This window comes from Ammospiza caudacuta, chromosome Z (genome assembly GCF_027887145.1).
Source record: "Ammospiza caudacuta isolate bAmmCau1 chromosome Z, bAmmCau1.pri, whole genome shotgun sequence".
Lineage (NCBI taxonomy): Eukaryota > Metazoa > Chordata > Aves > Passeriformes > Passerellidae > Ammospiza > Ammospiza caudacuta.
The window spans coordinates 21,839,859-21,853,926 of record NC_080632.1 but is presented as its reverse complement, the minus strand read 5'-3'; the positions used below and the strand labels follow the sequence as shown (position 1 = coordinate 21,853,926).

At 40.0% G+C, this 14,068-nt stretch overlaps 1 protein-coding gene across 1 annotated transcript; it reads left to right on the top strand.

The window, feature by feature from the left end:
• Window positions 1-5,007: 5,007 nt before the first annotated feature.
• Window positions 5,008-13,125, top strand: MARVELD2 (MARVEL domain containing 2). Its single transcript, XM_058823873.1, has 6 exons — window positions 5,008-6,087; window positions 7,618-7,650; window positions 8,733-8,869; window positions 9,691-9,862; window positions 10,198-10,248; window positions 11,145-13,125. The coding sequence occupies exons 1-6, from the start codon at window positions 5,008-5,010 to the stop codon at window positions 11,259-11,261; spliced, it is 1,590 nt and encodes a 529-aa protein (XP_058679856.1). The 3' UTR covers window positions 11,262-13,125.
• Window positions 13,126-14,068: the final 943 nt, after the last annotated feature.

Genomic DNA, 14,068 nt, shown 5'->3' with positions numbered 1-14,068 from the left:
CCAAAGTCATTTGAGGAGAAGTAAGGAGATGAGGGGATATGAAAAAAATTTAATAAAGCATAATGTAACTAGTTAGATGTCAACTATGTAACACAGACTGTGCAATTAAGTACTTATGCCTACATCAAGAATACCCTGGAAACTGAAAACAATGTAACATAATGGTCCATGGAGTCAGAAGTTACTATAAATCTTGTTCCAGATACATGTTAAGATGCTATTCATTCAGCTACACAACTCCATTCTTGCTTCTTCTCATCTGTATTCTAATTTTTATAGACATCGCCTCTCTTTCTCTCTGACCAGCTGACTATAGGGGGTGGAACTTTCTTTGCTGCAACCTTTTTTCACAGCTGCCTTTGATCCTTCTGCTCCACAATGTCAGAAGGAATCTGAGCTCACCTTTCTCTAATCACCAGAGCTAAGGCAGCAAAACCTTCTGTCCCTGCACCTCACCATTAGCTTTTGCTGTGAAGAAAACAACCTTCCTCCTGCATGACTTCTCAGGTCATGAATGCCAGCTCCCTAACCATCTATCTTAGATTTTATAGGATATTTTTCCTTTTACAATGCATAAACCTTGGACTATTTTTTTTTTCTAATTTGTTTATTTCTGTTTTGTTTGTTTGTATGTTTTTTCAATAAGGTGCTGTAAAAAAAATCACATGTCTACAAAAATGTTCAACCTATATCTTCACCACAGCTGTGCAAACTTTTTTTTGTACATGGATGATGTCAGAGATACAATGAATACTTAAGTACTGCTGTTGTCCTTTATAGGAATAATACCTACAAATGCGAATGTAATTTCTTATTCATATATGCATTTTTTAATACCCTGAAACTGAACTTCTAGATTCTTCTCTAACTCTTCATGAAGGCTACAAGACAATTATTTTCTTACAAGCTAGATTTCTTCTAATGTCTAGTTTAGTGTAGGTGACAGTGACCTTAATGACTGTTAAACTACATCCAAAGTAAGAGGTTTTGGGCTATATCTGAGCCCTAGAGGTTCCTTATCAGTAAAAACATAAGTGCTTGGTGCTTTGAGGGAGATACCACACATAAATCTGTTAGATAAGTAAGTAGTGCAGATAAGATTTCCATTCAATGTTAAACTGGTCACATATTTTACTAAAAGCTACCTTTATGGAAATAGCTGTTTGAAGAGGTATATTTGTATTTTTCCTTGAATGGAAGAAGAAATTCATGGCCTCTTACAAATTTTGTTCTCTGTGTCCAAGTTAGTATCTCTCTGTATTTCTGAGAGAATCGTAATTCCTTGTTCATGGAAACAAAAGTCAGGTAGAAATACCGCAAAATATTCCCAACATTAACTTAAGCTTGTGCAGTTTCAACCACATTAACTGTCATGTAAATGTGACAGTTTTTAAGTGCTTATCAAAAGTAGCTTGCTTATGAGATACCAAAGCACTTGTCAATTTTTTTACATTTGAACCAATACTTTCATAGAGTGTAGCAAAAAAAAAAGTATATTTGTCTGCACTGATGGCAGAATTTAAGGTTGAAGGATAAAAACTGTAATTATGATATCCAGTAAAGGCAGAATTTGCGGAACTCACCATATTTGTGATCTGTATTTATTAACTGCTTATATATTTTCTAGATTCAGTCTTCAGCAGCTTATGTGTAGTTATCATTAAAGGCATCTTGCTGTTTTTCCTTGCACAGAGTATATAGACTAATTGTGGCATAGCAGGTTTTTCACTCCTGTTTTGGTGTTATGTCCCTCTCTTACAGTATCAAGAGAACAGTCTTGCTCCAAAATCTCTTTTCAAGCTGCTCTTTACAACCAAAGCACAGTTAGATGGAGCTACTGCCTTAAAATGCTATGTCATTAGCTGACTGAGTGTAACTCTTGCATTTAATTGTGAGGTAGTTGTTCATTCGTTGATTTTTGGGTTGGGTTTTTTGGTCAGTAGGCATACTGATACATTTTTTGTAACTGAAAGTATCAATACTACCTCTCCTTTTGCCTAAAACCTCACATATCGTGTATAGATATGCTGGGTAAATAAATATGCTTCTAGTCACACAGACACATAGCCAAGACTGAAGCTCTCCTGTTAGGTTTGTGTTGAGAGGAACGGGTTACAGCTTGGGAAACTGTTGAGAAGGATTGTAAATCACTCAAGTGACCTTGCAGTTGGAAATAACTCTTGATAAGCCTCTGAGAACCACAGTCCAGTGATCCTCTAGCATGAACAATCTCTGCTTGTGTGCCTCTGCCTGGCCGCTGCTCTGGGGATCCCTCATTAGCAAGGTAAATGTAAATAAATTTATTGGTTTTGTTCTAACTGCAAGTTTGTAGCTGTTCTGGCTGCCTGCCTGTGTCAACTCACAATTTGAAACAATACCAATAACATCTTTAAAACTTAACTAACTTTATAGAATTAAATAAGTATCTGTCCTGTCAGAAATGAGGCATATGTTATGCTTTATAAATACATGAGTCAGGGTCCTCATGTTGCAGTATTTTAAATCCTTCATCTCTTTTTTTACTGCATGGATTTCAGGTGTTTGTGTATGTTGAATTTGTGATGTTATTTGCCATGCAATCTCTAAAGTCCTGGCACAATTCTTCTGGCAGAGCACATCCTTACAGGCCTAACTTAGCATCAGCAGCAAAGTTGCTCATCTCAGTCTTCATAGGGTTCCCTTTTTTTCACAAGGTTACATTTAGGAATGCACTGGATAGCCCAGGTCCCAGCACTGATCTCTGCAGAATTGTAGCGGCAAGTTTCCTCCATTCCAGGAGTTAACCATTAACTCATATTCCCTTCTGCAATTTCCTTCCCATCTGTTAATTATTTATCAAACCTAAGAGTGAAGTTCTTATTTTAGGCTTAAGCGTTCTTTTATGGCTTAAGGTTCTTTCAAAATAAGTCTGCTTCAGGAGATGTGGTGAGAAGCCTTTTGGAAATCCCATAGACTCTATTAACTAGATCCTCATTGCTTACTGATCATTTTTAAGGCTTTAAAAGCTTTTCCTTGTGATAATAAACAAAGCCAAAGTTTGCAGCACATTTTAAACATGTGTATGATGCGGCAAGTACCAGGTGATTACTGTGTATGGTATGTAATCCAAAAAACAGTGTTTAGACACCTGGGTCACTAAGCTATGTTAATTACTCCTAATAAAAGGAGTCTTAACCAAGGCTTTACCATCTGGATTAATTCATTTTTCAATGTATGTAATGATAACTGTGTGATAAATACATAGCTTAGGGACTGTAGGGGCTTTTATTATTTGGAGGCAATCTGTAAATATGTTATGAAAATGTGAGAAACACTTCAAATATATATCAACTTTGGTATCCAAACTAGTGCAAACATAAACAGGACCACTTAACTAAACATATGAAATAATTATTTTTCCAGTGCCTTTAATTCTAAGTGCATTTTGATCTACCCAAAATGGTACTGGTGATTATTTTTCTTAGATCAGATTTCTTTTATGCAAGATATTAGGAAGACACTACTGTAAAGGTATTTTGGGAGGTAAGCCTAGAACTTATTTTTTTAAGAACACCTTTTTTATTAAATTAAGGAATAACTCTTTATTTTTAACACATTTTATTTACTTTGCATTTGTACAGTTTGTTTCCAGAGCCCACGATTAGTAAGTTGAGAGTATTTGAAGGTTTAATTAAAATTGATACCTTAAAAATTACCACTGTTTGGAATTTTAAACCTTGTAAAAGAAGAGACGGAAGCATAGCATAGACAATTTGATAGGCCATACTGACAATGTAAATAAAGCTCCTATGCATTAATGCTGTTTTGTACTTATCTGCAGATTTTGTGATGAATGTAGAAAGCCATTTGCAGAAGACAACGGTGCAGCACACCAGATTTCTTCTTCAGCTCCCGAACCTGAAAAACAATGGCAGAAGTGTTGATTTTTCAAACAGACTGCTCGGTGGCTTGGCTTTCCCTGTCACTTGGCCAGCTCTGTGCCAGGTGTCGCCCAAGCACCAGCCGAGGCTGGGACTGAAGCGCAGCTCTGTTGGAGAAGGACCACGGGGTGCTACAGGACAAGCAGCTGTCCATGAGCCAGCAGTGCCCCGTGGCCAAGAGGGTCAACAGGATTCTGCAGGGCATTAGGAACAACCTTGCCAGCAGGTCGAGGCAGATCCTGCCCCTCTACTCAGCCCTGGCAGGGTCACACCTGGAGGGCTGTGTCCAGTTCTGGGGTGCCCAGTACAGGAGAGACATGAAGCTTCTTAAGGGGAGGGCAACAAGGATGATGAGGGGACTGAAGCATCTCTCTTACCAGGAAAGGCTGAGGAAGTTGCACCTGTTCAGCCTCGAGAAGAGATGACTGAGAGGGGACTTTATCAATGTTTGTAACTACCTACATGGAAATATCAAGAGGATGGAGCCAGGATTTCCTCAGTGGTGGCAAGCAACGGGACAAGAGGCAAAGGGCAGAAACAGATGCAAAGTAAGTTCCACCTGAATATGAAGAATACCTTTCTTTCTGTGCGAGTGACGACGCGTTGAACAGATAGTGGAATCTCCTTCACCAGAGATATTCAAGAAGTGCATGGACGCAATCCTGCGCGATATGCTCTAGCACGACCCTCCCTGAGCAGCTGAGCAGGCAGGTTGGAATACCTGTCCCTCTGCGGTCCCTTCTAACCTGACCCCTTCTGTCATGCTGTGAGTCACGGCGCCAAGCCCGGCCGCGCCCCGCCGGCACCGCACCACGATCTCGGGAAAGCTCCCGCCGCTCCTGGCCGGGGCGGTCCCGCCACTCCCGGCCGGAAGCTCCCGCCTCCCCGGGCGAAGGCCGTGGGGCCGACGCAGGTGAGGCCGCCGGGACCCCTCAGGTGTTGGGCGGCTGCTCCCGGGCCAGTGGGCGCTCTCCGCTCGGCTCGTCCTTCTCCGGCGCCGGCTGCCCTTGGGACCCCGCGGCAGTTCCCTCTCGTTGGTGAGGCGAGCGGGACCGGGGAGCGCCCGGGGCCGGGCTGAGCGCCGGCCATGTCGCGGAGCTCGCAGGGCGGGCGATCCGGCAGGTCCCCGCTGCCCCGCGGGCCCAGCCCCGGGTCCGCCGCCGCCCCGCTGCCGCCGCCCCCGCTGCCACTGCAGCCCCCCTTCGGCCCCGGCAGGACCAGCCCGGGCCCCAGCGGGCCGGCAGAGCTCAAGCCGGTTCGGCGGTTCATTCCGGACTCGTGGAAGAACTTCTTCAAAGGGAGACGCCACCCCGGCTCCAGCTGGGATAGCACGGCCTCCGACATCAGGTACATATCGGACGGGGTCGAGTGCTCGCCGCCTGCCTCTCCCGCCCCCCTGCAACCGGGGACCAGGACGGTGCCTGGCTCCTACACCGACCCATTCGGGGGGTCGGGCGGGAGCTACAACTCTCGGAAGGAGGCCGAAGCCATGCTGCCCTCCGGAGAGCCCTCGGGCTCGCTGGAGCGCCGCGGCGGCACTGGGCAGACTTACAGCGAGCGAGTGGAGGAGTACCACCTGAGGTACGCCTACATGAAGTCCTGGGCAGGGCTGCTCAGGATCCTCGGCGTGGCCGAGCTGCTTCTTGGCGCCGCCGTGTTCGCCTGTGTCACCGCCTACGTACACAAGGACAACGAGTGGTACAACATGTTCGGGTACTCGCAGCCCTACGGATACGGGGCGGGCAGCGCCTACGGAGGATACTCCTACAGCGGGCCCAAAACGCCTTTCATCCTGGTGGTGGCGGGAATGGCGTGGATTGTCACCATAGTGCTGCTTGTGCTGGGCATGTCCATGTACTACCGAACTATCCTCCTCGATTCCAACTGGTGGCCTTTGACCGAGTTTGGGATCAATGTGGCCTTGTTCATCCTGTACATGTCGGCTGCCATAGTATATGTAAACGATACCAACCGAGGTGGGCTCTGCTATTACCAGTTGTTTAAGACGCCGATAAATGCGGCTTTTTGCCGTGTGGAGGGCGGTCAGACTGCGGCGATCATCTTCTTGTTTGTCACGGTGATCCTCTATCTAATTAGTGCGGTGGTTTGCCTAAAGTTGTGGAGGCACGAAGGGGCCAGGAGGCACAGGGAATTAATGGAACAGGAGGTAAGTCATTACTTATCATTTTCTGTCTACCGGTTACCACATGAGGGTGAGCAGCTGTAAGATCTTATCATGGAATAGACGATGTCAAATCAAGTGTCTTCTCTACAGCAGATCTGTAGTCCTGAGGTTGAAAAGGCGTTTTTAAGGTGTCAGAAACAAAGTCTTGGACATGTTTTTTATTTTTTCTTGTTCTTTTTAATGTTTATAATTCATCTTGAGTAAGGACCTGGCTCTGTTCTCTTCATAATACTGGGCTCTGTTCTTGAGTCAGCTGATGAACTACTTCCTAGTGTGTATTTTCCAAACAAAGGAAGAAACGAACAATGTTCATCTGTTCAGCAGGGTTAGGTGGCTTAAAGCCACCTAGCATTTACTCAAAATCTGTGCGTTCAGCACATCAAGTGCTAGTGTGAATAAACCTAAGAATGTGAAATACTTATTTTTACTTTGCAAGCAAATCTCCAAACAACTTCTTAATACCTTTTCAGCTTTCTTCACTATAGTTATCAGCAAATATTTGTAGTAACAGCCTTGGCTAGATTTTGATGTCTCAAATTTTAGTCAGCCACCTCTTTTTCACGTCAAATATTTTGCTTGACTACTGTCCTTGCCCATACTAGAAGCATTCAGTATCTGTCTGGTTAATGATAAACTATAATAGTAGAGATTTAACACTCTTACCTAGATTTGAAAACATTGCCAAAAGACCCTTTAAAAATGAGTGAGACTTAATATAGCATGAAAATTAATGCATGTGAAACGTACATAAGCCTAAATTAAGGAGGGGTCTGCCTTTAAGGGATTTTAGAAGAAGAGAATTTAAAGCTGCATATCCTCTGCTTTCTGACTGCAGTCTGATTTACAGCATTTTTATTTAACGATGGTTTCCAGTTCAACATCTTGCATAAAATTGAGACTTTTCTTTTGAAAACTAGTTATAATTCTTCAGTAAAAGCTTTTTAACCAACTGATAGTGTGTCCTGCAAGAGTGAGGGGATTGTCAGAGTTGTACACAAGTTGTTCATTCTTCCTTGTTGCTATCCAAGTTCTTTTAGTCCACTGACTAAACATTTCTAAAGGGAGTACTTTAATAATAGAGGTTAGAGACTGGACAGTGCTGTGCAAAACAGCTGCAGGTTGAGCTGCTGATTAGTGCACTGTTGTGTGTTCTAGGCAATGAATTAGGATCAGCCTGTTAGTGAGTTAACGTGGGCTGGAATGTGAAACAATAATAAAGGAGCTTGAGAAGTGGATGGAGTATTTCCTGCAAGCTGTTCCTTACAGCTGTGCTTTGGGAAGTCCTGTTGTTCTGGGGTTTGGGTGGTTGTTTTCCTTAAACAAGTCTTTAAATAGTGGATCTGAAAATACTCCTTATCCTACATTTCATCATACCTAAGTGTAAATGTAATTTTCTGTATAGTATGTTTTTGAAAGTGTTTAAATTTTAGGAGTCTGTGCTTTTCCATACTATTTTTGCTGAAAATAAAACTTTGTTCTTTCCTTTTTTTTTTTTTTTTTTTTTTTTTATAGATGAAAACGCAATCCTCTTTTCCAGAAAAAAAGGTAGGAAAAAATAGGAATTTATTTTTCTGCTTACTGGTAATTCTAAATTATTATTATTTTCCTTGTGACTATTTTAATTAATTTATTTATTTGTTTATTTGACCTCAAAGAGATTATGTTTCGTTTTTTAAGCTAGTTTGGACAGCAGTCTCCGGCCTAGAAGATTCAAAAGGAGCTTGTAACAAACTTACTCCTAGTTAGGCTAGGTTATAAAATCTACAAAATTGTAAAATAGCAGATGTGATGGCTGCCTCTCCGTGTGCTTTTACCCTTTTCTCTGAGGTGACAAGTTCTGTAGCATTTATCACAGAGTTAGTAGACATGGCTGAAACAGCAGGTCGTCTGATGCATGATAGGTTTGAGCCTCTCTTTATTCCTGGCTGTGCGCTTAATTTGCAGGAGAGCCAGTGGAAGCACAGAGGAGGTGCCCTGTGAGTTGAGCTTCTTTCTTTGTCTCTGAGACTGCTCCAAAGACTCCCTTGACACTTAATGCCTCAGCAGTGTTAGTGTTTCAGCCACACAAGGTGTCATTGCATACACTGCAAAGATTGTATGGGCTTTCCAGAGAAATTACAACATTAATTTCACCCTTAAATGTCTCCTGATAGACACTGTGAATTTCCTACCACCGTTTTCTCTGTTGATTCAGTAGTGGATCAAGATCCTTTTGTTTATGTTCTAAGATTTCACATTTTTTTATTTCTGGATCAAGGGATGAATTGTACAATAGGAATCAAGGAGAAAAGGGAACTCCAAAGAACTGAATGATTCCAGTTCATTCACAAATTAAATGAATACTGAAGGAAACTTCCTTGCAATATTTTTTTAAACATGCAAACAATTCTTTCCAAAGGTGCAGAAATATTTATCTGTACTGTTGTTAGGACAAACTTAAGAAGAATACTGTGTGAGAAACATTATTGTAAGTCAATAAACTGATTTTCTAATTACAATAAGTGTTGTAGAAAATATCTGTGATTTGCTTCTACTGCTGCTCAATACATGCATCTCTGTCTTAAGGTGTATTTTGTGATTTATGTAAAACTGATTTCATTAAGAACAAATTTTCTCCTTTAAAACAGTATGAAGGTGATGACAGACCAAGGGAAGAAGTCAGTTACAGGCAACTCAAATCACTGGAAAGAAAACCAGAGCTACTTAATGGTCATATACCTGCAGGCCACATTCCTAAACCTATAGTGATGCCAGACTACTTAGCGTAAGTGACTTGATTTTGATGGGCCAACTTAGTGGAGGATACTTGAATCATGTTTTTCACTCTGCATTTCTCCAATGGTTTCTCTCCCATGCACATGATATGGGAACTCGTAATTGTGTGTTAAGTTAACATTAAAAAGCAGAGAGGGTGGGGCTGGTAACAGTGGCATAAGTCCCGTAACTATAAATAAGGATTCTTAATTTAAAAAAATAAACCCCCACAAACCTCAAATGTTGAAAAAGAATATCATAATCTAGCAAGTACGTTAACTGCCAAAGGAAGAGAAGACCATTACATATATATTAGAGGAAAAAAACAAAATACATGGGAAATTGCCTTTTTAGGGCTAGAAATTTGACTACTCTTACACTTTCTAATGCTGCATCTCTAATGTGCTCCCTTAATTGGAAAGGGTAGGCCTTTCCAATTAATAAATTAGTTTGTATACTATTTGCCATGGGCACAAGTAGAAACAAGGGAGGTTGCACCTGAATATTAGGAAAATATTTTTCTCTTTGAGGGTTGGCACAGGTTTCCCAGAGAGACTGAGTCTCCATGCTTGGAGATATCAAAGCTGTATGGACATAGTCCTGGTCTAAGTGTTCCTATTTGTGCAGGAGGTCAGATCAGATAACCTCCAGACATCTCCTATAACTTCAATTATACTGTGATTCTCTGATTTCAGTGCTTTACAGACATGCAAATTTCAGCAGCTTATGAGATTAGCAAAAAATACAGAAATACTCTGTCAAGGTGAAGAGTCTAAATGTTGTTAGTAAGCTGTATCTCTAAAATTAATTCCTAATTATTTTTCTTTTTAGGAAATACCCTGTAATTCAAACAAATGAAATGAGAGACCGGTACAAAGCAGTATTCAATGATCAGTTTGCTGAGTATAAAGAACTGTCTATGGAAGTTAATGCTGTATTAAGAAAGTTTGATGAGCTGGATGCATTGCTGAAACAGCTTCCACACCATCCTGAAAGCATATATGTAAGTACCTGTGAAATGGGCTCATGAAAAATAGCTGTATTAGGTGGTATTAGACAGTTTTTGACTGTCTTTAGTTAGAGCACAATGTCTTACAATAGTTAAGAACTATACATGGTTTTCTGGGAGTTTTAGTTTCTTTGTTTCATACTAGTAGCTTTTAAGTTCTAGTGAGTCACAGTTGATGTATTTTCATTATTTCCCCAATACAAGATTTACATCTAAAATGTTATAACCACAAGGTATTGATCAAATGAGGATTCTGATGAGTATTCTGTAGTATTTACATGCATATATGGAACACACTCAAAGTTTAAAAATCTGTGGTTTCTCATTAGGAACAGGAAAGGATATTAAAAGTTCTGCAGGAATACAAGAAGAAGAAAAATGTAAGTGTTTTAAATTTACATTGCTATTGAATCTAATGACTAGCAAAGAGAGTGTAAACAGACAATACTTCTGATGCTGGGCAGATTTCAGTATCTCAGGGTACCTGTAGTGTTTTGCATATTTTGTCTTTTAAAACTTCAGCAAAGCTATGGCACAACCCATACACTCATGGCAAAAGCATTTTAGAGAGTAATGATTCCAGTAGCCACATGTGGGGAAAAACCCATCCCAACAGTTGAGCATTTTCATCTTCTGAGAGTATGTTTAATCACTGAGCATTCTGCATTCAGTTATATTCACTCACTGACACAGCCAATGGATAAAAACAGAAAACATAGTCTTACATTTGAAAAGACATTTTTGTATTTTTTTGAGGCATGGAATTAGACACTCTAAAAAAGTAATTACACCTCTTGGAAGAGGTTTCTCTCTGTAATTTTTAAATGCAGAGAGCAAATATGTATCTGCGTTCCATTAAAAACATTATGCATTTCAAATACAATTTTTTTCCCATGAGATTCAGAGTTTATGTCCATGTTAGTTAAGCTTCATTACTTTTTGAGGGGGGAGGATGTATTGCACGTACAGCAAATACATGTGTAAAATCTAAATTATGTACTAGGATGTCATTTATATTTGCAAATTTCTGCTTTAAAACAGCTCTATTTACTAAGAGAGCTGCCACAGCATATAAAGGCAGAACATTTTCTTCTGTCCTTTCATGAAGGAAGGGGAAACAGGAAATAAGAAAGGGCCAGGGGAAAAGAGTGTGATTTTTTTTGAGAATTTTTACATACTGTCCTTTTAGTCAAGAAGATAATTGATAATAGACTATTCTTGGAAGAGTCTGAAAGCCTAATATATACTAATGTATAGGTTTTTGTATTTTTGGTAGGATCCTGCATTTCTGGAGAAAAAGGAGCGTTGTGAATATCTGAAGAATAAGCTTTCTCACATAAAACAACGAATTCAGGACTATGATAAAGTTATGAATTGGAATGTAGAAACCTAGTAATGACTGCACTTCATGGATACTATTTTCTGGTTTTAAAATTGATATGTGTATTTTAAGCTATTTATTTACTCTTTAAACAGTACACTTATGGGGATTACTTAATCACTGTCATATGTTTGGATGTTGTACATTACTGATAGTTTTGTATGCAGATCCAATTGTAATTGAAGTTATGACATAAGTTAGGAAACTGCTGCTAACATTATGCTTTCATTAGTGCAAATCCTGGCCTCTTAAATATGAATACTTTATTTGAAAATACTTCATTTGCAAACTTGCAAAGCCGACCAGAAAAAGCAGTTTCCATATATCTTGTGGAAACTTTGCATAGAAATGCTGTTAATAATTTTGGATTTTATTTATATGTGACGTCTTAATAATATCAGAAGAGCTGAGCTGATCTTTCTGTGTGGGGTCTGATGCATTTTCTGATTCTGTTGAATATTTTGGGCAATTCAGAAACTAGTTTAATACGAATTTTTGTATTGTATTTCCAAATGCTGTCAATTATACCAGAAATCATCTTGAATTTTGCCTAACAAGTGAGGAAAAATAGCTTCTTATTTAACCACCTGGGGAAGAGGGACTTGGGTTTGGTTTTTGTATTGTCCTCTTCAGAGATGACGCAACAAATCTATACTTGGCCTAAAAGGTACAGCACGAGGCATATTTAATGTCTCATTAGTGTTGCTATAGGTCAGTGTGCTCTGCCTGCCTTCTGGATCACGCTGTTCGGGGTAAATGTGTTTAAGGGCTTTGCTCTTCATCAGCAAGTAACAGGACTTCTTGTCTGTACAGCTGCTGCTAATGAACTTGGCATTCAGAGAGCGAGTACAGCAGAATGAATTCTCATTCAAAGTATAAATTGTTAGTATCTTCTTTAAGGCCAGATAAAATGTATTAAAAGACATACTTTCCAGAGCATATTTGCATAAATTCTATATATTTTTATATTTTCTTGGGGATATTATGCTGGCATTAGGTCTGTATGTGCAAGTACTTTCATAAGCCAGTAAATTTTCTCTTTGCATCCTTTTTCATATCTTTATTTACTTTAACTTTTTTACTTACTATAATTGTTAGAAGCATTGATAGTTTTTGTACAGTTTTCTACAACTGCAATTTGTCTGTTCTGAAATATGTTTTTTAATATTAAAAAAACCCCACCAGTGTAGCCATATTACTCTATTGCTTATAAAGATATTTTGTTTGAAAAAGGTGCTCTGATTACAGTTACTGCAAATTTTTGTTAGTGATTTGGTTTTTTTCTTTGAAAGTTTTAACTTCTGCCTTAATTTTAAGGAACAACATCAGGAAAGCCATTTCCAGTTTAGTGTGATCATGGTAGTACTACCTCTGCTCTTCACTGCTGGAAATGTATTAACATACCTCACTCTGACCATTGTAGCCCTGCTGGTTTTTCAACCCTTATCATTGATGCTGCAATCCTGATGGCCATGCACCCACCTTCATACTTGTAAAATTGACATTCAAATTTTATCAGCCATTTAATTCCAAGAGCTTTAGTGGATGAAGTAAATAGCACAAGATGCCATGAGAATACTCAGAAAATTTGAAAATTTGGCACCTCTTAATTTCAAAGCTTTCAGTCTCATCTGCTGGAAGGTGCCTCAGTATTTTCATCATTCTGAGAACAGGTGACAGCCAGTGCAATGCCTTGTTCTCTCTCTTCAGTGCCTTTCTATCTGGTTCTGGTTTGTATTCATTTCAAAGGAAAAACCTCTCTTCCTTATAAAGGAGATGGGCCAATTTTTTATACTTGCGCTGAATACCTGTTAAATTGTTCTTTGTAAGAGAAGTACTTGTCTAAATCTCCACAATCTAAATAAATTACCTGTCACACCCCGGTTTCTTGTTTTTTTCTCAGTGAGAGTTCTGGGCTTGCATCAATAACAGGAGAAGATTAGCACAGGTTTGAGGATCAACTGGTGCTCCTAAAGTTCTAACAATAACATAACTGATGTTTTCTTTGGAAGATTCACAGTCTGCACACTTAATTTGTCTTCTTTCTGTAGCACCAAGCTTCTTTTGACAGTGGTGTGAGTTTTAGTGTTTGAGAAACTGGCTCCTGGTCTCTCAGGCAGTGTCTGCATAGCCTGTGGAGAACCATTGTTTTGCTTCTTTCCTACAAAGTTTCCAACAAATGGATTGGGAAAAGGTAATAGCATACCTGTGCCAGGAATAAGGAGATTAAGCAGCAACATCTGTATGTGGATTCTCGTGTTTCCCAGTAAGATGCTATAGGTGTGGCTAAGTAGATTTTCCAAAGGTTGGAAAGAGAAGCTGGGAGAGGTATATTCCCTTCTGCCTGCCTTTTGGATTTCAAACAGAATTGATGGAGGGCATGACAGAAGCAAGCTACCATCCTAAGGTACACAGGCCGTCCTAAGGCTGCAGCAATGTGTTGCAATCATTACAGTAAATGACTTGCTCAGTCCTGTGTCTTGTTTCAGGGCTGCTGAGGCACCTCTGGTGGGTACAATCTGTGCACTTGTTTTGCTCTAACCTACCAAGGGACAGCTGAAAAGGGTCTTGTCTACAATGCTACAGCCACGCTGGAGAAAAACTGTTACTCTAAGATTAGTCTAACGTGTTCATCTCTCAGAGAAATTGAGATGAACTAAATAAGAATTAATGTCTGGAAGCTGAAGGAACTTGAAGCAAGGCAGAAACTAGGAGGAAAGTGATGGGAGAGTCCCCCAATCTGAGTTACCATAAGAACTATCAAGGAAAGTGGCTTCTTGATATTAAAGAATAGAACGCCTACTCCAGACAAAACTGGA

Coding starts and splice junctions, on each gene's coding strand:
- MARVELD2 (XM_058823873.1), top strand. CDS start 5,008: ATGTCGCGGAGCTCGCAGGGCGGGCGATCCGGCAGGTCCCCGCTGCCC. Junction 8,870..9,690: donor GTGATGCCAGACTACTTAGC/GTAAGTGACTTG, acceptor TTTTCTTTTTAG/GAAATACCCTGTAATTCAAA. Junction 10,249..11,144: donor AATACAAGAAGAAGAAAAAT/GTAAGTGTTTTA, acceptor TATTTTTGGTAG/GATCCTGCATTTCTGGAGAA.